At 43.4% G+C, this 24,955-nt stretch overlaps 2 protein-coding genes and 1 long non-coding RNA gene across 6 annotated transcripts in view; 1 reads left to right on the plus strand and 2 right to left on the minus strand.

The window, feature by feature from the left end:
* Dpy19l4 (dpy-19 like 4) overlaps positions 1-1,189 on the minus strand; it is a 55,993-nt gene extending 54,804 nt beyond the window's left edge. For both annotated transcript variants that reach the window (XM_027403508.2, XM_027403509.2), the window contains exon 1: positions 1,053-1,189. In XM_027403508.2, the coding sequence (XP_027259309.2) occupies positions 1,053-1,068 (16 nt within the window). In that variant the 5' untranslated portion in view covers positions 1,069-1,189. The remainder of the gene's footprint in view (positions 1-1,052) is intronic.
* A 106-nt stretch (positions 1,190-1,295) lies between these two features.
* On the plus strand, positions 1,296-24,561 carry LOC113834416. Its single transcript, XR_003482925.2, has 3 exons — positions 1,296-1,593; positions 18,204-18,267; positions 24,503-24,561. It is a non-coding gene; the product is annotated as an uncharacterized LOC113834416 (long non-coding RNA).
* The window catches only part of Esrp1 (epithelial splicing regulatory protein 1), a 49,981-nt gene continuing 46,648 nt past the window's right edge, over positions 21,623-24,955 (minus strand). For all 3 annotated transcript variants that reach the window (XM_035439961.1, XM_035439962.1, XM_035439960.1), the window contains exon 15: positions 21,623-21,697. In XM_035439961.1, coding sequence (XP_035295852.1) covers positions 21,623-21,697 — 75 coding nt within the window. The remainder of the gene's footprint in view (positions 21,698-24,955) is intronic.

The following is a 24,955-nucleotide window of genomic DNA, read 5'->3' on the forward strand; positions in this document are numbered from 1 at the left end:
GTAACCACAGGTAAAACTAAGGAAGCAAGAGGAAATACATCCTTCCTTACAAACTACCTGTTTTTGAGGCTGTTTTTAGGTAGTATCTTAAACGAGGATGAATTTTAACACGGAGGACTGTAGGACGAATGGTTAAATTGTGATCTCAGGAACAGGATCAAGTCCCAGTCAGCACTACAGTTCTGATAATCTTTTGAAAAATGGCTTTCCACTGAATTTTGCAAACTCCCTTCTTGTACCCTCTGTTCAACGGCTTAAATCTAAATTCTATGAACTAACGATCACATTCACAACTCTACTGTGTAAGATAAAAAACTTTTCCAGCAGAATGCAGCAAAGCGAGGGAGATCAAAGAGCTCAGTGGTGCATACCCGTACCATGAAGTTACCCTGCCACAGTTACTTTTTAAAACTATGTATCATTGGCTGCTTGGTTTCTTTCCGCTTCCTAGTGTTCTCTCACTGTGTGCATCCTCTCTGGATAAATACTGCTTGCTAAAAAAAAACTCATTTTCTTGACATTGACCCTGTAGGGCATGCAGAGCTCTCTCCAGCCCATTAGTTTTAACCCTAGAGGTGCTTTTTGGCCTCCTCATCTCCCAAAACCACTTGCACGCCCCTGCCCTTTGCGATTCGTTATCTCTCATAGCACAAGTGAACTCGGCCAGGTTCTGCGCATCCATCCCAGATCCCTGCCTCAGTTTCTCTTTACCAGATCCCTTTCTCAGTGGGGGGAGGGGCGAGCCCTCGCATTCTGCACCCCAAGCTCCCAGTGCGCACCCGAACCCCTACCCAACCTCGTCCGGCTTTCCAGCGCCGAGCAACTCCCCACCAGCTTCCTCTTGGCGACTCCCAACTTTAAGCCCCACCTTGGCGTCCCACTTCGGGAGACAAAACTTTGGGCCATTCTCTCCGCGCGCCCGATTCCTCTGCAAACTGAGGGGCGCGCGCCCCCGCCCTCCCTGCTCCCCGCGGCCCGCAGCCAGGCCCCGGCCCCGGCCCCTCTCCCGAGCCCGTCGCGGCAGTTGGCGAGCTGCACGCCGCGGCCGTCACCTTCTTCCTTCGCCATCGTCTCCGCGGAGGCGCGGGTGGCCCGCCGGCTGCCGAGCGGCCCGGAGTCTCCCAAACCTCCGCGTCTGTCCAGCCGAGGCCGCCCCGGCCCGCTCCCAGCTGCCGCGCCCCCACTTCCTGACCCGCCCCCCTCTGGTGTCGCCGCCAACTGTGTCCCCCAGACGCGCCGGGAACCAGAGTGTAGGGAGCGGAGGCCGGCCGGAGCGTTTCGCCAGCGCGCCTGGGGCCGAGCCCACCGCGGACCAGTGTTCGCCATACTCCATGGAGGAGCTAGGCTGGTGCTCCTGCGGCTGCCCTCCCTCCTGCGTGTGACTCTCACAAGAAATCAGGAGCCAGAGCGAGCTTTTCGTGACGTGGGATTGGACAGGAAGTCACATCCAGTCCCCATAACCGTCCCATTTTACAAACAGAAAACTGAGCAAGTTTTCTTGCTCAAACGCAGAGCAAGTCACTGCTAGTAAGAGCTAGAACTGGGACCGTGGACCCGACGGACAGTGAGCGATGCGTGTTCTCAGGATGGTTGGTAGGATTTTGTTTAGTTGGTTATTTGTTTTTTGTTTTAGGGGCCGGGTCCCTCTATATGGCCCCAGGCTGTTGTTCTTAACTTGCCTCAGGTTCCCCACTACTACAATGACAGCAGTGATCCACTGTTGGGTTTCATAGGCACTTGACAGCTGCAGAAAAGAAGCTTTTACCAGGCTATTCCCTATTGTAATCCCAGAACTTCACAGATAGATGCAAGGTCAAACGCAGCTGTATTTGCAAGTTAAACTATTATCAAATAAAAAGGAAACACACAAAACAGCAATGTGTCAGTCATCAAAATTGGCTTCAACAAAACACATCTCAATGTTCTGTAAGAAAGCACAAATAGTACTTTGGTTTGTTATGAAGGAAAGCATGAAGATTTTATTCCATAACAATAGAATGTGGCTTCAGTTTGTTGTACTAAGCATGTCTCATACTGCATACAGTGCGCTGAATAACACTTGCAAGTTTTGGGGTTTTTTTTTATGATTTATTTATTATGTATACAACATTCTGCCTCCATATATGCCTGCACGCCAGAAGAGGGCACCATATCTCATTACAGATGGTTGTGAGCCACCATGTGGTTGCTGGGAATTGAACTCAGGACCTCTGGAAGAACAGTCAGTGCTCTTAACTTCTGAGCCATTTCTCCAGTCCCCACTTGCAAGTTTTAAGAAGAACCTGCTAAACACATTTTTATTGTTAAAAAAAAAATTGGAGAAAACTGGGGCTGGAGAGATGGCTCAAAGGTGTGTCTGGATAAGTCTGAGCTAAACCTGCAGGAGTTGGTTTTCTTTTGATATGATAAATGAAGATGATTTCTGAGATGGCTATCTTGAAATTCATCATGTTGGTTGTTGGTTGTTTTTTTGTTTGTTTGTTTCTTTTCTTTTCTTTTTTTTTACTCTTTTGATGGCCTGCCACACAGCTCCCAAATGAATACATGGAGGCTTATTCTTTCTTATAAATGCTGGGTCTTAATTTGGCTTGTTTCTTGCCAACATTCCTTAAATTATCCCAAGTACCTTTTGCTTCTAGGCTTTTTCCTTTTCTCACTTCTGTATATCTTTCACTCTTACTCCATGGCTGGCTGTGTGGCTGGCCCCTGACGTCCTCTTCTACTTGTTCTCTTGCTCCTTTATCCTCCTCCTATTTATTCTTTTCTGCCTGCCAGCCACAGGCAGAAAATCCTTTCTCTTGCCTCGCTTTTGGCCATTCAACTCTTTACTAGACCAATCAGGTGTTTTAGACAGGCAAAGTAACACAACTTCACAGAGTTAAACAAATGCAACTTAAAGAATACAACACATCTTTACATCAGTAAACATATATTCCATAGCATAAACAAATGTAACATATCTTAAAATAATATTCCACAACAATGTTCTTTCTATATGCCAAGCACGATCTATTGCCAAGATACTAGAAAAATATGGAAGTCCATAAGAATTTATCTTCTTGAAACCAGAGTTAAATCCAAAATTTATTTTAAGGGCCAACAAGCTGGCTCCACAGATTAAGAGCATTTGCTGCCAGGCCTATTGACTTGAGTTCAATCCCAAGGATATACAAGGTGGAGTAAGAAAACTGACTCCCACAGTCTGTCCTGATTCCCACATATGTGCTGTAGTGGATATACCCCCCCACACACACACACACGCACATGCTTATACAGAGAAAAATAAGTATAATCCTGAACAAAATGTATTTGGGGGCTGGAGAGATGGCTAAGGCATTAAGAACATTGGCTACTCTTCAAGAGGACCTAGAATCTATTCCCAGCATCCACATGATGGCTTACAACAACTGAAGGTGATAACTTCAGTCCCAGGAGTTCTAACACATTCCTTTGGCCTCTGGGCATCAGGAATACACGTGGTATACAGACATATTTGAAAGCAAAAACACCCATACACGTAGAATGAAATAATAATAAAAATCTACTTCAAACATATTCTTCTAACCAAGGCTTCACTAGATTACTAGTAACATGATTAGTATGAAATGTATGGTGGTTGTAAGAAAATGGCTTGTATCAGGCTTTTTCTTTTAGGACCAACAATCAGCTCCCAAATCATGACATGAGGCTTATTATTAGTTATGAATGCTCGGGCTTATCTTAGCTCTTATTTAATCTGTTTCTCTCTATCTTTTGTCTTGGGGCTTTTTATCATTCCTCCTATATATCTTTTTGTTTGTTTGTTTTGTGTTGCTTTTGTTTTTTGAGACAGAGTTTCTCTGCATAGCTTTAGAGCCCATCCTGGAACTAGCTGTTGTAGACCTGGCTGGTCTCAAACTCACAGAGATCCACCTGCCTCTGCATCCCTAGTGCTCCTTCTGTATATCTTATTTTCACTGTTTCTTGTGTCTGTCGATCTGGCTGGCAGTGGCCTAGCTTCTGGCTCCAGGCATCTCCCTGCCTCCCTGTGCTACCTACTGCCCTCCCCTCCTTTTTCCTTCTTCCTCTGTTCTTCCTAGCATAGATTTCTCCTCCTATTTAATTTCTCCCTGCCAGCACCACCTATCTCTCTCCTGCCTGTTCAGCTTTTATTAGACCAAACAGATGCCTTAGGCAGGCAAGGTGAAACAGATATAACACATCTTTATACAATTAAACATACATTCTTATATGCTTAACAAACATAGTATAAACAGATGTAACACATCTTTACAGAGTTAAAGCTATATTCTGCAGCATAAACAAAGGTAACACATCTTTTCCCAGTTAAAATAATATTCCACAACAATGGCTCCCAAAGGGAGTGACACTATTAGGAAGTGTGGCCTTGTTGCAGGAAGTGTGTCACTTTTGCTCAAGCTTCCCTCAGTGTGATTGCCAGTTGACTTCCTGTTCCCTGTAAGCCAAGATGTAGCACTTATAGCTCCAGCACCACATCTGCCTAAATGCCACCATGCTCCCCATCATGATGATAGTAGACTGAACCTCTAAAACTGTAAGTGAGCCACACAATTAAATGTCTTCTTTTTGTTTGTTTTGTTTAGCCCTGGCTGTCCTAAGACTCACTAGGTAAACCAGACTGGCCTCAGACTTAAAGAGATCCACCTGCCTCTGCCTCCTGAGTACTTGGATTAAAGGCATGAGCCACCACTGCCCAGCTAAATGCTTTCTTTATAAGAGTTACTATGGCTAGCTTTCTGTACTTTACTTTTTTCTTTCTTTCTTTCTTTTCTTTCTTTCTTTTTTTTTTCTTTTTTTCTTTTTTCTGGTTTTTTGAGACAGGGTTTCTCTGTAGCTTTGGAGGCTGTCCTGGAACTAGCTCTTGTAGACCAGGCTGGTCTCGAACTCACAGTGATCTGCCTGTCTCTATCTCCCGAGTTCTAGGGTTAAAGGTGTAAGCTACCACCACTTGGCTATACTTTTCTTTTAAAATACTACAGAGGTTGAGTAGAAGAGATGGCTCAGAACTTAAAAGATCAGATACCAGGCAAGAGGGCAAACACCCATATTCATAAAAGAATAAAATAAAAATGAAGAAATTTAAAATGTGTTCTATTAAAATATTTGTAAAGTGGGTTTTAGATTTATGTATATAAATGTTTTGCATGCCTGCATATGTACCACATGTGTCCCTGGTACCTGAGGTAGTCACAAGAGTATAGTAGGCCGGGTCATGGTGTTGCACACTTTTAGTCCCAGCACTCAGGAGGCAGAGACAGGCGTGAGTTCAAGGCCAGGCTGGTCTACAAAGGGAGTTCCAGGACAGGTTCCAAAGCTACACAGAGAAACCCTGTCTCAAAAAACAAAAAACAAAACAAAACAAAAAACCCAAAAAAACAAAAACAAAAAAAATTGTGTAGTGGATGCCTTGGGACCAGTTATAGAAGATTGTGAGCCACCTTGGGAATGCTGGGAATCCATCCTGGGTCCTCTGTAGCAGCAGAAAGTGTTCTAAACTGCTGTACCATCTCTCCAGGCTCATATCAAAGTATTTTTGAGCTGGAGAGATTAAACATCTTAAAACATTTTGAAATACAGATTTTCCTAGTCAAAACTCTTTTAGAAAGAAATTTTTAGACTGGTTATATGAAACAATGTTCACATATTTTCAAAAGATTATTGATACCAAGCTCTCTAGCATCAAAACTATCCCAGGTGAAACGGCATAGTGGCACATGCCACAGACAAGAGGATAAAGAGTTCAAGGCCAACCAATCACAGCTACACAGTGAGTTCAAGTTTTCTGTAGGCTATGTGAGGCCATGTTTCTAGGGAAGAAATAGAAAGGAACAAACAAACAAACCAAGAACAGGGCCAGCCAGATGGCTCAGTGAGTTAAAGAACTTTTTTTTTTTTTTTTTTTGGTTTTTCGAGACAGGGTTTCTCTGTGTAGCTTTGGAGCCTATCCTGGCACTCACTCTGGAGACCAGGCTGGCCTCAAACTCACAGAGATCCAGCTGCCTCTGCCTCCCGAGTGCTGGGATTAAAGGCTTGCTCGGTGAACTCATATACTTTTAATTGGCCAGGTGACGTTCTAACAGGCTTAATTAGCATAGTTGTCAATAACAATCTCTAATGGATCATTTCCCTGTGGATCATTTGTCTCTCTTACAAACAAGCAAATACACACACACACACACACACACACACACACACACACACACACGTGTAAATTAATTTGGGGGGGGCATTTTCAAAACAGGGTTTCTCTGTGGCTTTGGAGGCTGTCCTGGAACTGGCTCTTGTAGACCTGGCTGGTCTGGAACTCACAGAGATCTGCCTGCCTCTGCCTCCCGAGTGCTGGGACTAAAGGCATGAGACACCACTGCCTGACCATAAATGTAATTTTTTTATTAATTAATTTTTTCATTCATTTTACATCCTGACAGAAGTTTCCCTTCCTCCTCTCCTCCTGCCCCCCTTCCTTGAGCCTTCCCTCAACCCCCCCTCCATCCATACCTCCTTGGACTCCTTTCAGAAAAGGGCAGGCCTCCCTTGTTAGTCAACAAAGCATGGGACATCAAGTTGAGGCAGGACCACGCTCCTCCCCCCCTGCATCATGGCTGGGCTAGGGCGACCCAGCTTGAGGAACAGGTGCTTTACAAAGCACCATTAAGACATTTTTCCAACAGCATGGGGACACTCCTCCATTGGTGGTGGGAGTCCAAATTTGTACGACCACTTTGGAAATCAGTATGGCAGTTTCTCAGACAATTGGGAACCAATCTACCTCAACCTAGCTATACCAATCTTGGGCATATACCCAAAGGATACACAATCATACAACAAGGACATTTGCTCAACTATGTTCATAGCAGCATTATTTGTAATAGTCAGAACCTGGAAACAATCTAGATGCCCCTCAACTGAAGAATAGATAAAGAAAATGTCATAGTTCTACACAATGGAGTATTACACAGCTATAAATGTCATAACAACAACAAAACAACAAAAAACAAGCAAAGACAACAACAGGTGGTGGTGGTGCAAGCCTTTAATGCCAGCGCTTGGAGGCAGAGGCAGGCAGATTTCTGTGGGTTTGAGCCCAGCCTGGTTTACCAAATGAGTTCCAGGATAGCCAGGGCTACACAGAGAAACCCTGTCTTGAAAATTAAAATAAAGCCAAAAAAAAAAAAAAAAATCCCAGTTGCCAGTCTTCCCACACCAGAACCTTTTCCCAGTAAGCTGTTTGGATTGCCCCACCTGTTTTTCCAGACAGGGCCTCTTACTAGGTGTAGGAAGCACAGCTTTGAGTAAGTACTGGAAAAACCAGGATTGTCATCACAGGGAACCGTTTTCTTCACCTAAGGAAAGGAATGACGCCTGGTCACCTGGAATGCCAGTGAAAGTGGTCAAACACCAAGTTATCCTTTGCTATCCTATTAGGAGCCAGCTTCCACCTAAATCCCCAATATCCTGAGCATTGTTGAGGCCCTAATCCTGAGCTTTGTCTCTGTGACTAGAACCCATCCCTATGGAAGAGGCCCCATGTACTCTGCATCCTCCATCAATAGAATCCATCCTTATGCTTATTACAAATCCTTACTCTAGGCCCTGGCCCTGAGCTCTGTTTATCAGCCAACAGAATTGTTGCAAAGGTTACTTGTTTTGCTAGCTAGCTAGCTAGTGAGTTTCTATGCAGTTATGCCTAGCCTAAACTGTGTTCTAATAACTGTCACCTTAAAATCTTTTCTCAAAGTTTTACTGTGTTGGGATGTGTGAGCAGGATAAGCCATGATGGCATCAGACTCTCTAGAGAAAGATTGATCACCTCTTCAATGTTCCTTCCCTGCTGCTGCTGATACCTGAAGGGATCCCACAACAACTGGCACTTGGAGACTTGAAGTTCACTGATTAGTCAAAACTGGCTGGCCAACAAGTCCCCAGGAATCCACCTGTCTTTGCTTACCTGCTGCTGGAACAGCAACAAGAGTCACCAAGTCCTGTTTTTTGAATGCATGTTTGGGTTTAACTCACATCCTCATGCCATCTGCTCAGCCCCTTTGTTCTGCTTTTTGTTTTCTTGTTAGCTTGGGCAGATCTGTATACAGGGACTGAGATGTCCCACTAGAAGATAAAAGTGTTAATTGATCTCAGCGGTCTGGGTACATGGAAAGTGAAGGGGCCAGCTCCCCATTTCGGCAGCCAGGACAGTAACACAGGCTTGCCTTGGTCACTAAGAGGTCAGATGTCTGCCTCGTGGCAAGGAACCAATCAGAAGTTAGCTGGTGGTGCTATGCTTTACGGCTCTGGGTGTGCTTCACAGACAAGTGCACAACAATGACGCACAGAGCATAGCAACCACCCTGGGAGGGCCTATGGGCCATAACAACCAGTTGACCAATCAACACAGGGCAAGCCCTCCAAGCCTGGAGCCACACCAATCCTGAGCCTGTGCGTACCCCTAGACACTCCTCTTACGCTGCCCTACAAGATCTCTATGCAGCCAGTTTGAGCTGCCATGGCGGGTGAATGAAAGACCCGAGCTAACATGGGGTTAGCTCGTTAAACAACAATAAAGCCTCGTGAAGTTTGCATCAAGCTTTCGAATCTGCCTGGTGATTGGGGTGACCGAGGTCCTGGGCTGAGATCCTGGAGGCCTGAGCTTTCCAGGGGTCTTACAAAAGGAAAGGTTAAATTCTTTTACAACTTAAAATGGAAAGGCACCGGGCAGTGGTGGTGCATGCTTGTAATTCCAGCACTCGGGAGTCTACCTCTACAGAAGGCAGATCTCTATGAGTTCAAGACCAGCCTGCCTCTGCCTCCCGAGTGCTGGGATTAAAGGTGTGTGCTACCAACCCCCGGTGGTATGGTGCATTTCTGTTGTAGCTCCATATTTTCCTGAGACACTTGAACCCTTTAAAAGGTCTCTCTCCACATCACATATCTCTCTCTCTCTCTCTCTCTCTCTCTCTCTCTCTCTCTCTCTGTGTCTTTCTCCTTCTATCACCCAGTCTATCTTTATCTCTCTTTCCTGGCCTCCCCATAAACCTCTTGCATTAGGTCTGTTGCATGGTGTGATCTCTTAAGAGACATACAGGTACCCCAACTGCTTAAACCTAATACTGGAAACCAATTAATCACACTTTAAACTGTATTTCTGTGTATGTAATACACACACACACACACACACACACACACACACCACACAACACACACACACACTTGGCTTGTGATTTAGAAAACATTTTTTCTACCAAAACTAGGAATGATCACCAAAACAATTTGTGTGTAACAGTTGAAACCACCATGACTTTTCTTCTTAAACAGGATTACTAAGAATATGCAAAGCATGATTGTTGGTATCCTGTCATTATGCTGACCCTGCCCCCGACAATCAGCAGGGTAAGCACACTGGCATTCAGGTAGATACTTAGGCCCTGTGTTGCCTGGCTACTCCATGGCTACATCATGGCTGTGAAAGGACTCTGTGGGCATGTGCAAGCTTCCCCTTTTAAGTGAGCACCTCCCATTCCCTCTCTCTCTTCTATCTCTGTTTCCACTACAACTGTAACTGAAGACAAATAACATTTTGGAGTCATGACTCCAAGGTTGCTTGGGATCCTCCTCCGATCCAATACCAGGACCTAAGAAAAAATTTTTTTCCTAAACTTAACCTTGTTCTCAGCAGGGTGGTAATGTCACAAGCCTTTAGTCCCAGCACTCGGGAGGCAGAGGCAGGCGGATCTCTATGAGTTCGAGACCAGCCTGGTCTACAAGAGCTGGTTCCAGGATAGCTTCCAAAGCCACTGAGAAACTCTGTCTTCAAAAACAAAAACACCCTTGTTCTCTGCTCTGCCAACATCTTGCCAGGTCTAAGAGGCACCAGAGAGTTCCATATAGCCTGCTACTCCAGATGAAACCAGTTACTCCAGAATGTGGCAGCACTACAGCTTTCTCAGGTCCCCCAAAAATAGTCAGCAGGAAGCAGTCTTGAGAACTTGAAGCCCTTATTCCTTAATCTGCCACGCCTAACTCCTCACCTTTTTAATAATAAGTAAAGGTGGAAATGTAAGGATTCAGTCATGCTGGCCTGTCCCTGTAACCTGGCAGAATGCACTCAGGCAGTACCCTGGTCAGACCAGGGTTCCATGAGTATTTGTCTGTATGTAGGTGCAAAGGCTCCTTTAAAAGAAGACCCCACCCACTTAAGCTCTATTTCCACCTCTTCTCTCTCTCTGCTCTCTTCTCTTTCCTGATCTCTTCCCTTCAGTTCCCCTGGGGCAGACAGGACTTTTCCTGTCTCCCTCTTCTCTTCTGTCCTCTTTCTGTCTCTGTGTCTCTTTACCTCTTTTCTCTTTCCTTCCCCCTCCCTCCCCTTCCTAATGGAACTTCTCACTTAAGCTCTGTCTGCCTGGTGTGTTTGTCCCTCTACCTCGGTCACCATCACCTGCCATGGAATCGACCAAGGCTCCCACTCAAGGTCGCCCTCGAGCTTTATCCTAACACTGGTGGTACATGCCCTTAATCCCACCACTTAAGGAGGCAAAAGTACATGAATCTCTGAATTCAGGCCAGCCTGGCCTATATAGTGAGGTCCAGGCTAGCCAAGTGAAAACCTGTCAAAATGTTTTATTTATTTATTTTTTTCCCCAGATAGGGTTTCTCTGTGTAGCTTTGGAGCCTATCCTGGCACTCGCTCTGGAGACCAGGCTGGCCTCAAACTCACAAGAGATCTGCCTGCCTCCCGAGTGCTGGGATTAAAGGCATGTGCCACCAACAACTGGCTCCACTTTTGTATTGTTATGGACTTTGCTTTTGTGTTTCTGTGTCTGTGTTTCTTGTGCTTTTTCTTTTTCTTTTTTTTTAAATTTAAATCAGAAACAATCTTACTTTACGTATCAATCCCAGTTCCCTCTCCCTCCTATCCTCCTATGCCCCATGCTTTTTCTTTTTTCTCTGTTTTCTAAAGAGAAAGAAAGACCATGGACTTTGAGGTGGCAATGATCTGGGAGATGAGGGGAAACCATGATCGGCATATATTGTATAAAAACATTTTTAATTAAAACAGAAGTTTTAGCCAGGCACATGCCTGTAATCCCAGCTACTCCGGAGGCTCAAATAGGGGAACTACTAAATTGACCAATTTAGTGAAACCCTGTCTCAAAACAAAGAACTGCATTGTAGATAATGGTAGCACACTTGGTTGCCATGGATTCAGTTTCTAGTACTACCCAGCCAGTCAGGTTCCCTTAGATCCTGTTACCATCTTGGATGTGTACCTACATCTGGGAGCTGGTTCCTGTGAGGCACGTAGCACTGTGTCCAGATGTCTGAAGCAACCAAATAAAGTATGAGGAAGATGTCATAACCATCTACGAATACAGATGACTGGCTAGCCAAGTATGAAGAGAGACTCCTTGAGTACATTAGTATTTCAAAATAAAAGTCAGAACTGGCCAGGGTGGGTGGTAGCTCAGACTTTTAACCCTAGCACTCAGGAGGCAGAGGCAGGCAGATCTCTGTGAGTTGGAAGGCCAGCCTTGTCTACACAGCAAATTCTAGGACAGCCAGGGCTACACAAAGAAATCCTGTCTCCAACCCCCATCAAAGACTTATTATTTTGGTATCGGGGATCAAACCCAGGGCACTGGGCAAGCACTGGAATATAACCTCAGTCCAAAACTATCAACTGTGAGCCCACATTAACGGTTTTCTTCTGTAAGTTGTCTCTGCCATAGTGTTTAGTCATAGTGACAAAAAAGTAACTAAGATACTCACTCAAGTAGTATTTTACTGTGTACCATACATGTCAAGTACTGCATAGTCAAAGAATGTAGTGGGTAACATGAACTTCACTGTCATGCAGGACTGAGGTTGTTAATTCTGATCCTGCAGCATGCCAAGGCTGGGAAAACCAGGAAGACTAGAAACCTGATAGGACATTAAGGTTTTTATACATTCTGGACCTCTCATTTCTGTGACATCACCTTTACTCAATTCCTTATCTCCCAAATAGGTTTAACTTATTTATTTAGGTTTTTGAGACAGGGTTTCACTGTGTAGCCCTGACTGTCCTGGAACTTACTCTGTAAACCAGGCTGTCCTCGAACTCTGGCCTCTGCCTCCTGAGTGCAAGGACCAAAGGTGTGTACTGCCACCATCTGGTCATACAGTGTGTGGGTTTTTTGTTTTTGTTTTTTGTTTTCTATTTTTGTGACAATTTTTCACATTGCACCTCAGTCTGACCTCCAATTGGGAATCATGCCTCATCCTTCTAAGTATGGGCTAGTCATGTCCTGCTCATCAAGTACAGAGAACTGGAAATAAGAAGCAAACACTGGTAGGCTAGCAGTAAAGCTCGTTGCTGCACAACCATTCTCAGCACCCACAAACAAAGTCAGGCATGGCCCGGCGTTGGTGGCACACACCTTTAATCCCAGCACTCGGGAGGCGGAGGCAGAGCAGATCTCTGTGAGTTCAAGGCCAGCCTGGTCTACACAAAGTGCCAGGATAGGTTCCAAAGCTACACAGAGAAACCCTGTCTCGACCCCCCCACCCCCATCCCCACCCCCCACCCCCCACCCCCCCCACCCCCCCCCCCCGCAAAAAAAAAAAAAAAAAAAAAAAAGCCAGGCATGGCAGCAGCACTGAGCTGCAGATTCAGTGGCATTCCGGTCTCAAACAGAAGCTGGAGAATAACTAACCATACACGCATGGGCCTGAATAAGTGCCCCAACACAAAACCATGTCAAGATCAAACATGTCAAAGTGGTTGAAACTTTCAAATTTCAGAGAAACTCATTTATCAAAAGCTTTTATAACTCTGAATGGTAATTGAGGGCAAAGGACTGAAAAACTACAAGAAAGACAGACTTCCCTACCTGCCACCACCACCGAGCTTTCTCAAAAACAAGAATGCAAACAATGAGATTAAGCAGGAGAGTTTTATTACTGAATGTAACAATTCTACAAAGGCTGCAGTAGTACTGTATAAGCATTGCTTAAGGCATCAAGTATGAACTTTTTTCTTGTTTTATTGTGTGCCAGATCTCACTAATTTTCACACAAAATGCTTTCTTTTTTTCTTCTTTCTTCCCACTGCAGTTGAAGGGCTAGTGTTGGTCAAGTAAAAGGGTAATGTTTGACTCTCAGTCAAGGTGTTAATGCAAAGTAACTAAAAATAGCAGCCACAAAATCTGCATGGTATTGCATCCAAGTAACAAAGAATGAGTAACAAAGAAACATGTGCATTTAATCAAATCACTTTTCCCCTTGAGTTACAGGAGGCAGCGGTACTAGCTAGTGTCTAAGATTGCACTTCTGAAGCATAAACACAGCTAAACCAGGAGCATTGGTTCCACTTGACAGCATCAGGGTTTACCTTAGTCCAGCATGCTGACTAGCCTTAAGCTTTGACAGTCTTTAATTACTTGACAGTTGAGGCATTAGAGAAAAGGGCTATCATAATATATACAAGCATTCACTTTGGTTAGTACATTGCTTTCCAGAACACACTGTTCAAATAGTCTTTTGTGACATTAAAAACTATGGAGTTTCTCTTATTAAAGTCCAAACCATCAACAATGAAAAAAGTACAATATGAAATAATACATATGAAGCTGAACATCCAGTCACAGCTCTAGCTAGGAATTACTAACTACATTTAGCTGCTTCATTTTTGGTTTCAAATTTTGGCCCCCACTTCATTCTTACTTACAACCAGTACCTGCTGAGAAAAACATCCAACCCCTTTAACTAGGCATATGTATGGAAGGGGAATTTTCAGGTGTACGTGTGCAGATGTGACAAGGGTGCTGGGACTAGTACCCAGGGCTTAACTGTGCTAGGCAAGCGCTCTACCATTGAGCTATAGCCTAGCCTCTCTGAGGGGTTTTTAAAAAAATCTGTATTTTTTAACTATAAGGCATCATGATGGCATATTGAAGAAAACTAGTATTTGGGAAAACACTAGTTTTATTTTATTCCTTTTCTTAGTTTGGTACTTAAGTATTCTAAGGCCTTACACTTAAATTACTTAGAAGAGTGGGAATACACAATGAAGCTCCCATAGCAAGTAGTGGTGGGCACCAATGGATTACTTTTTACTTAAACACAGGAAATAATTGATGCCACTTTAGCTGGAAGTGAAACATTTGACTTCAAATTCACATTTTTAAATCCCTATTTTCACTCAGCAAGGCGCCAGGTATGTACAAGCTGCTTGCTATTAAGATTTGGCTTTGCCAGGCATTGGTGGTACACACCTTTAGTCCCAGCACTCAGGAGGCAGAGGCAGGTGGATCTCTGTGAGTTCAAGGCCAGCCTGGTCTACAGAGCAAGTTCCAGGACAGGCTCCTAAGCACTACTGAGAAACCCTGTTTTGAAAAACAAAAACAAAAAGATTTGGCTTCACTGGCTCAACTTTTTTCACTCCACCAAAAGATAAGGCCCAGGCCCACTGTCCAGTCGTGTTGGCTGAAAATACTGCAGCCTGAGTGTAGACAAACATCCCCTGAAATTGCTAGAAGTTTTCTTGTCAGATAGTTTCAGGATCACCATACGTCTTTCAAACACTGAAGGGAAAGAGAGAGAGAAAAAAAAAGACAACATTATAACCTCTAAATTTAACCTTTTAAATTCTTAGGAGACTAACAGCTTTCAGACAGTCCCAGTTCTTATTTCACAGTGACATTCACACACTCAATGGTTTAGAGTTAAATAGACTGGCAAAGGCACCTGGCATTTTCTGTAATACACTTCCCTTTGTATTACTCTGTGTATTTAACATGTAACATTGCATCTGCAAAACTCAACTCAGTTCCAATTTTACCCATTCTTCAGGTGGGTCAAGTAGTTGTGATATTCTTCTAGCATTAGAAGTTCAACTCAGTATTACAGGCTTCACACACAGGAATGAGTAGGCAGAGGTGGAAGACTTTCTGTGACTTACAGGCCAGTCTGCTCTACATAGAGATCTAGTCTCGAGAAAACCAATTAAACTAAACAAAACATAGGTCTGGAGAAATGGCTCAGTGGTTAAGAGCTGCTCTTCCACATCTCTTCCAGAAGACTGCAGTTTGGCTCACAGCACACATAGCTGCCTGTAACTCGAGCTAAGGGGTTCTGACATCCTGTTGGCCTTAATAGGCACCACATACTCATGGAACACATGCAAACACATAACCTTTGACAGGCTAGAGAAGGCTCAGTGGATAAGAACACAAATTACTCTTGTAGAAGACCTAAGTTTACTACTTCTCAGGACCCCAATCAGGCACATCACAACTGCTTGTAACTCCAGCCCAGGATGATCAACGTTTCTGGTCTCATCAGACAGACAGACAGACACACACACATAATTAAAACCGAATCTTTAAAAATAAATCATGGCCCAGCAGTGATAACACACACCTTTAACCTCAGCACTAGGGAGGCAGAGACAGGCAAATCTCTGTGAGTTCAAGGTCAACCTGGTCTACAGAGCTAGTTCCAGGACAAGCTCCAAAAAGAAAACCTGTCTTGGAAAACCAGTATCTTGAGGAGCTGAAGAGATGGCTCAGTGGTAAAGAGAACTGGCTGCTTTTCCGAGGTCCTGGGTTCAATACCCAGCATCCACACAGCAGCTACAGTTTCAGGGGACTTGACATCCTCATAGAGGAAAAACACCAATGAACGTGAAATAAATTTTTAAAAAGGGGGAGAAAAAAAGTAAAAAACCTTGAGAAAAAATTTAAATAGGAACAAGTTAAATTTCAAACAAAAATGATAGAAATCAATGTAGTACCAAGGCGTGACCAATGCAAACAGGACCTCTCCAAGCCAGTGACTGATCAGTACTTCCGGCTTTCTCAAACTCTTCGGCAAACCTCTATCTTCAAAAATATTTACATTATTCATAACAGTAGCAGAATTATAGTTATCAAGTAGTAATGAAAATAATTTTATGGTCAGGGGTCACCACGACATGAAAAACTATGTATTAAAGGGTCACAGCATTAGGAGAACCATTGCTGCTGAGTAAACCCCCGAGTCCCTGTGGTCACCTTGAAGATGGGGAAAGTGAAGCAGATAGTGGCTAAACTGGCATAGAAAGCCATTCATACTCATGGATACAGATAATTTATGAATTTTAACAGCTGGGGATGAACACCCAAAAGGAGAAGTGTGAGCCCTGATCATGTACACTCTTTTCTGGACAGCATCTTGTTTCGAATGTCTTATTTTATTTAAGTGTATTCATGTGTGTCTGTGTGGGAATATGTGCATGTGAGTGCAGGTGACTGAGGAGGCCAGAGAATACCTGGAGCTAAAGTTGTGAGGCCCCTGACACGGGTGCTAGGAAACAAAGCTTGTCAGCAAGAGCAGTATGCACTCTTTGGTTTTTCAAGACAGGGTTTCTTTGTGTCACCCTGGCTGTTCTTGAACTCAGAGATCTGCCTGCCTCTGCTTCCTGGATGCTGAAATTAAAGTCATGTGACACCACCACCACCTGGTTAGCAGTATGTGCTCTTAAAACCCTGAGTCATCTCCCCAGCACATCCTGTCACTGTTCTCCACTGGCAAGCAACCACTGGCAACAGCAGCAACCAGGCCAGGTATGGTAGTGCACATTTGTAATCACAACACTCAGGAAGCTGAGGCAGGTGATTTGCCTCAAGTTCAAGGCCAATCTGGGATATACAGACAATACCAGACTAGCCAGAAGACACAGCAACACTGTGTGTCAACATTCACTTTGCATTATAAGTAGTCCAGAAATATTTCAAGGCATATGGGAGGATAAATGTAGGCTATAAATAACACATTCTGTGCAGGTTTATATGAAGGTTGGGAGCACCTGTGGATTTTTGGTACATGACGTCTCAGATTCCAAGGGTTGGTTGGAATGGACAGACCTAGGACAAAAGCTTTACACAGGCAGGTTTCCCCTATGGTGCTTTATTTACATGGCATATAGAACTAAACCAAAAATCAAAACATTGGCACTGTGTATACTTTTACATGTAAATGAGGAACAGAAAGAGATAAAAATGGAAATGGCTTCTTTCCTTTCATGTGGCCGGTCTGAAACATGGTCAAGATTAAGTAACAAATTCTGCACTGGATACAAATTTAAAATCAAGTATTCAAAACACAACCCCCCATGTGCTAGTTTGTTAGCACTCATGTTTAATATGTGGTTTACAAACAGGCAACTTTGAGCTCAGCTTAAAACACTGAATGGTTTTGGTTTTTCGAGACAGGGTTTCTTTCATTTTTTTTTTTTTGGAGGGGGAGGGGGGTTTGAGACAGGTGTCTCTGTGGCTTTAGAGGCTGTCCTGTAACTAGCTCTTGTAGACCAGGTTGGTCTTGAACTCACAGAGATCCACCTGCCTCTGCCTCCCAAGTGCTGGGATTAAAGGCATGCACTACCACCGCCTGGCAAAACACTATGAATGGAAGAGCTCTTTGGATACAAAAAAATATGGGTAAGGAAATCTATCAACTATGCATCCATGGTTGCACAATTTCCCACTTCTTTAGGCAACAACACCATAATTCCCCTTTTTGCCTTTCCCAATGCTAATACCATGGAGAGGCAATTTTACCACCAGCTAAAGAGCAACCCGGACAGCCTGTGATCGAGAGCAATGAGGCATGCCAGTGAACCCAATTCCTGGCTGGCTTCTGAAAGTTGTTGATGGGTACTTCATGACATGAACTTGGTTAACACAAGGCCCTGGTTCTCCCACATCAGTCAACTCTGAGCCTGGCAGTTATCCATATCAATTGTACTTTCCTATTCCCAGCTCACTGAATCATACTAAGAATGCCCTTTGTGGACATAAAAGTACATCCTAAGCTGTTGTGGGCAAGGGTCAGAATTATTAAAGAATATTAGATGTTTAGCCTTCTTAGACCTGCTTCTTCATCTCAGTGATGTCAGTGGCATTCCAGGGTTTAATGATGAAGCTGCAGCATCCTAACAGCTATCAGGAAGAGAGAATCTCAGGACAAGAGAAAAATGTTTCCTTTTTTCTTTAGCAACAATAAAACAAATAGTATGATCCAAAGATAATTTTTGAAGTTTTAAATGTAAACATTCACAGATCTGTCTTTCCTTTCTGGTAAGATGTATGTTAAAACAATGCTTTATTTTGTCATAAACTATCATTAAAGTATTATGTACACATGAGATTTTTTTTCTTTTTCTTTTTTAGAGACATGGAAAGCTTCATGTTGCAGCCCAGCCTGAGTCTGCCTGGAAACTCACTAAATAGCTAGGTGAGACTTGAACTTTGAACTCTTCTAAGAGCTGAGATTCCAGGTGTAAATAGCCATGCTCACTTGTTTACTTTGCGTTTAGATTTTGAGACTTGGATCTTTCTTGTTTAGTCTTGGCTGGCCTGGACTTCATGAAAACCTAACCTCCGCCTCCAAAGTACTAGAATTGTGAAACTGCACCAACACTTCCAGCTACACAGAAATTTTAAAAGATAACAGGATTTAAATGGGTATGAAATTAGCCAGGGTTATATAACAAGACCCTGTCACAATAAAACAAAAAAGAAAAAAAGCAGAAGCCTAAAAATTCTGGCTTGAGTTGTGTTTGTTTAAATACTCTAGAATAAGGTAGACTGGATGGAACTCATTATGTAGTCTACGCTGGCCTTGAACTCTTTTTTTTTTGGGGGGGGGGCAGTTCGAGGCAGGGTTTCTCTGTGGCTTTGGAGGCTGTTCTGGAACTAGCTCTTGTAGACCAGGCTGGTCTGAAACTCAGAGATCCGCCGGCCTCTGCCTCCCGAGTGCTGGGATTTAAGGCATGCATCAACACCGCCAAGCTTGGTTTTGACGTTCCTGTTTCGATGTCTTTCTCAAGTGTTGACATTACAGACAGAAACATCACAAAGAACAACTTTTTCTGGCCTCTGTCTGTGGTGCACAGACATACATGTAGGCAAAATACCCATACACGATACAAAATATTGTGTATATACATGTGTGTACGTGCGTTTGAACGCACGTACACACACACACAAAAGTAATATATTCTATGGAAAGAATAGAAAACACTCCCAAAATGTCAACTCCTATTGTTTGGGGGATGACATCACAATGATAAAGGGTGAAAGGAGACTCAGCTCAGGAGGTTAAGATCCAGAGAGACCAAGAGGCCACGCCCCTAGGTCAGTTACTTTCAAAGACTCTAAAAGAGAAATCTTAAGGGCTGGAACATGCTAAAGGGCAGAGCAGACTGAGCTCCTAAGCTCAGAGGGAGGACAGAGCATTCTGAGCAGCACAGAGAGTAGCACTAAATGGACAACGCAATCCAAGGAAAAGTCTTGGGCTGGAGGCAGGAAAGGGTTTGTGTGGGAAAGCTGGAGAAATCTTCATTACTTCTCAGTTACTGTAACTTAGTAAGTAAAATATACTTCTGGGGAGCTGGAGAGATGGCTCAGAGGTTAAGAGCACCGGCTGCTCTTCCAGAGGTCCTGAGTTCAATTCCCAGCAACCACATGGTGGCTCATAACCATCCATAATGAGATCTGGTACCCTCTTCTGGTGTGCAGATATACATGGAAGCATACATACATAATAAATAAATAAAATCTTAAAAAAAAAATACACTCCTGTAACCACAAAAATCAATAGTATCAAAACAGAACTTTGTACACATAACCCAGGGTTCTTTTCCCAGATCCACAAAAACATATAGTTTACAAATTTTGTTTATATTTGTTAATCTACCTGATTCCCAGACAATGTTAAGTCAAACACTCAACATTGATGTCTCCGTCTTTTATAGCACTGAGAAATGCCACCTCTTTTGTTTCATTTTTTTTTGTTTTTCGAGACAGGGTTTCTCGGTGGCTTTGAAGGCTATCCTGGAACTAGGTCTTGTAGACCAGGCTGGCCTTGAACTCACAGAGATCCGCCTGCCTCTGCCTCACCAGTACTGGGATTAAAGGCTTGCACCACCAACGCCCGGCTTGAGAAATGCCACCTTTAACACAGAACACATCTATAGACAAGCAATAGTGATAGATTGAAATTTAGGTACAAACACCATCTCTGGGACCTCAGGAGTACAGACTACAATTACACAGGGAGAGAACAAAAATAAGCAATTGTTTGGTTAGGCATGATGACTTTTAATCCCAGCACTTGGTAGGCAGAGATAGGCAGATCTCTATGAGGTAGAAGCCAGTCTGGTCTGCAGAGTGAGTTCCAGGACAACTAGGAATGTTAGACAGAGAAACCCCTGAAACAAACAAACAAACAAACAAACAAACAACACACACACACACACACACACACACACACACACACACACCACCAAAAAACCTTGTCTAGTTAGAACAAGAGACATTTCTTCCACCCAAATGTCAAGCCTCCCTCTCAGGGATGGGGTGCTCTGGGCACACTCAGTAACTTGTGAAAAGGGCTTTCATTATCTTTTGGGAACAAGAGCAGACAAAATGAAAATGAAAATGCTATCAGTGAGCTAAAATGATGTGGTTTCTTCAGTAGGACCTGGGCACGTTCCTACTTTGAGGAACACAACAGTAGCCCCAGCCACTGTGAAGTCTCACTGGAAAAGGCAGATCCAAACCTCTTCACTTGCACCCAAAAACTATTTTTGGCTCAGAATGAGGACCCACATATAAGAGTCAATTCTAGAAAATGAAGGAATACTGGCAGTTTCAGGTTCCAACACCAAATATGAAGAAATGAACTGCATGAAACCCCGGACACAGCCTTGCCATACCACCTCTTGGGAAACCAAACAGAATGCCAGCATCCTTCTGGCAAAACTTGTGGGTTAATAGGAAGGGCCCTTCTTAACAACAACTCATTAGCTATCAATATTTCTTCCCTTTAGTTTTAGATTGAAAGGAGAGAAAAAAGGCATACAATGAAATGTTTTTCAATAATTTTGGAACAAAGCCATTTTTTAAACATGAGGTCTTACAATATTGTCCAGGCTGGTTTCAAATCCTAGTCTAGGCTCAAGTGATCTCCTTGGTAGGCAATAGCAGGTATGTATGTATATACCTCAAAAAAAAAAAAAAAAATTCCTCTAGAATGGTGACTTCTTCTTTTCTATAACATTTGTGTGTAGTACACATGTGGGAGTCAGTTCTTCCATTATGAGGAACTCAGGAATAAAATTCAGGTTATCTGGTTAAGCAGCAAGTGAGCATCTTGCTGGTTATCTTAATTACACACACACAAAGAAGAAGAGGAATAAGGAAGAAGAAAAAGCAAGGAGGAAAAAGGAGGAGGAAAAAGTAAAAGGAGGAGGAAGAGGAGGATGAGAAAAGTACTCAGCCTATCTCACAATTGAAAAATGAATGTCCAAAAAGACATTTATTCCAGAATCATACACAATGCCACAGTAGTACACAATTCTCAGTCATATACATTACACTGATACCATGTTCTTAGATTACAAACTTCATTCTAGTCTAGATTCCTTCAAGAACTCCTGACCTATCAATGAGGAAAGTGTAACTCCTTATCTCCTTCCTACAGAAGCCTCAGATGACTCTTGGCATGTCTATTTGGGCCTCTCTGATTTAGCTTACACGATAGGTCCTTACCTTCTTTTCTGAGGACGATCTAACTGCTTGGGCCCTTATATACAAACCCATTCTTTGGGTAGAGTCCTGGCCTGGTCATTTGTGTGTACAAGTCCATCCTCGGTTGCATACTAAAATGCAAGTTAAAACAAACAGGATCAAAAGGCGGACAGCTTGTCACTGTGGATGTCATTTTAACTAAATATATCAACAAAAGTATATGACATTTAGATCCTAGGAAATGACACCATTATAAGCCACACACATTGACACTTAATGCTTTACTTATTACCTATCAAAATCTCTCCTAGGAGGAAGTTACATTAACTACCATAAAAACTAAAACAAGGCTGGGTGGTGGTGGGGCACACCTTTAGTCCCAACACTCGGGAGGCAGAGGCAGGCGGATCTCTATGAGTTCAAGACCAGCCTGGTCTACAAGAACTAGTTCCAGGACAGCCTCCTCTCAAAAAACCCAAAACAAACAAACAAAAACAAAAAACAAACTGAAACAAAACCACCAGACCAAAATGAAGGAGGATCAAATCTGATCTTTTTGTTTTAAACAGGATAATATATATCAATCGGTGTTTTGTTTGCATGTATATCTGTAGACCAGTGGAGGTCATTGGATGCCACAGATGGTTGTGGACTGCCATGTGGATGCTGGGAATTGAACTGAGGACCTCTAGACAAGCAGCCAGTGAGCCATCTTTGCAGCCCAGATCTGATCTCTTAGATACTAAATTCACATGATAACTTAATAGTAAGTTCACATAACTTCAGGTGTGACAGGACATCACCTATTTGAGCATCAATTACTTTGTCAGGCTTTATATATTAAACCTCCCAAACCAGTGGGTTTCATTTATTTGTTTGATTTTGGAGATAGGGTTTCTCTGCATTGCCCCGGCTGTCGTAGAACTCACTCTGTAGACCAGGTAGGTCAGCCTCAAACTCAGAGATCTGCCTGCCTCTGTCTCCCCGAGTGCTGGTATTAAAGGCATGTGCCACCACTGCCTGGCAAAACCAGTGCATTTTAAATAGTTTTAAATTTGAAAAACAACCACTGAAGTAAAATTCTCAGTTGGGTACTAAATAAATATTTTTTGTGTGAGTCATCAAAAGACCCAAATTCAGAATGTCAAGGAAGAAGCCCACTATTTAATTGAAAACCCAAAGCCCTTGCAAGTAACAGCTGATAAAGGAGCAAATGGTAGGTATTTTAGGTGTGTAAGGACTCCCAGGAGCCACCAGGATAAGCAATCAATCCATCAGCCAAGATACCTGTGCCTTCAATTTACTGACCAAATCAACCCTCTCCCTGCCGAATGTTTTCAAAGTACTTTATCTTCAGAACTTCTGCTCCCCCTTTTCTTCAGCAGCATCTTCTCCTGACCTCCTTTTTCATTACCGACAGGCTTTTCTCCACACCACAGACTAGATCCAAACTACGCAGAACTTCGTGTTCCTCCTGCCCCTACTTCCAAGTGCTGGGGTTATGGACACGGGCCACCATGTTGGATTATGTATTGTTGAAAATCAGGGCTTCCTGCATGCTAAGCAAGCCCACCAGCGGAGCTGTAGGTCCACCCTGTTTTTGTTTCTTTTCATTTTGCTTTTTATTTTGACAAAGTCTTTTGATACACCTTAAGCTGGCTTCAATCTTCCCTCTTCAGCTTGAGTGATGGGATTACAAGTGTGTGATACTACAACCAGTTACAACAGGTTTGGTAGCAGGACCTATGCTCTATATACTACCTACTTTGCCATCAGAATTTCTCCCTACTTAAAAAATTCTGTACTCTTTACTAGCTTTGTGCCCTCTCCTACTCCTATAAGTAGGGAATTAACAACAGTTTGAGACAAATGTTACTGAAGTTAATGGGGAAATATATCTAAATTCCTTATTTAAAGAGTATGCCTCCCCCCCCCCACTTTCTTATGCTTTTTCAAGACACAGTCTATGTAGCTCTAGCTGTCCTGAAACTCACTATATAGACCGGGCTGGCCTCACAGAGATCTACCTGCCTCTGCCTCCCAAGTGACAGGATTAAAGGTGTGTGCCACCATGCCGAACTAAGATAATGAATTTCTACTATGACATTTGCCATTATGACTTCATTTAAAAGATAAAATTGGACACCATTGGCAATTTTCATTTATTCAACCTGTTATTTCCTGGTTATTTGCTTAATACATAAACACATGAAATTAATCACTAATTATAGTTACATAAAATTAATCAGAAAGAACCAGAAATAAAATTAAACCAAGTCATTAAGATTAACAAAATATTTTTGGTTGTGAGCCCAGCCTTTAACGGCTGAGCCATCTCTCCAGCCCCTCAACTGAAGAATGGATAGAGAAAATGTGGTAATACTACTCAGCAGAAAAAAGCAATGGAATCTTGAAATTTGCAGGCAAATGGATGGAACTAGAAGAAACCATCCTAAATGAGGTAACCCAGTCACAAAAAGACAAATATGGTATGTACTCACTCATATATGAATTTTAGACATAGAGCAAAGGTTTACCAGCCTATAATACTCTTCACCAAAGAAACAGGGAATCATGAAGGACTCTAAGGGATAAATAGACCCCAGGAATGGGAAGTGGCATGAACTCCTGAGCTAACTGGGAGCATGAGGGTAGGGGAGAGGGTGCTGCCACAATAAGAGCACGAGAAGAGGAGTAGAGAAGAGGAAATGGAGGAGCAGAGATATTGAGTAGGGGGAAGAATAGGAGAGAGAGCAGGATGAGAGATACCATATCAGAGGGAGCCACTATAGGTCCGAGAAGAGATATGGAACCAGGGAGATCTCCAGAGACCTACAAGGATGACACGATCTGACAATCCAGGCAATGGAGGAGAGGATAACCTAAACGCCCTTCCCCTAAAATGAGATTGATGACTACTCTTTATGCCATCCTAGAGCCCTCATCCAGTGGCTGATGGAAGCAGAGACAGACATCCACAGAAATACACTGAGCTGAAATCTGGAATTTAGTTGAAGAGAGGGAGGAATGAAGAACGAAGGGGTCTGTACCAGGTTGGAGAAACCCACAGAAACAGTTGGCCTGAACAAGGGAGAGCACGTCGACCCCAGATACTATCTGGGAGGCCAGTACAAGACTGATCCAGCCCCCTGAACATGGATGTCAATAAGGAGGCCTCTGTACTCCAGGGAGCCTTTGGTGGTGGATTAGCATTTTTCCCTGGTCTAAGAAGGGACTTTGAGAGCCCATCCCACGTGAAGAGATACACTTTGGTCCTGGACACATGGGGAAGGGCCCAGGCCCAGCACAGGAAGATTTGGTGGACTTTGCAGAGCCTCCGTTGAGGGCCTACCCTGCCTGGGGAGTGGTGGGTGGATGGGGTGGGGGGT

This window comes from Cricetulus griseus, chromosome 2 (genome assembly GCF_003668045.3).
Source record: "Cricetulus griseus strain 17A/GY chromosome 2, alternate assembly CriGri-PICRH-1.0, whole genome shotgun sequence".
Lineage (NCBI taxonomy): Eukaryota > Metazoa > Chordata > Mammalia > Rodentia > Cricetidae > Cricetulus > Cricetulus griseus.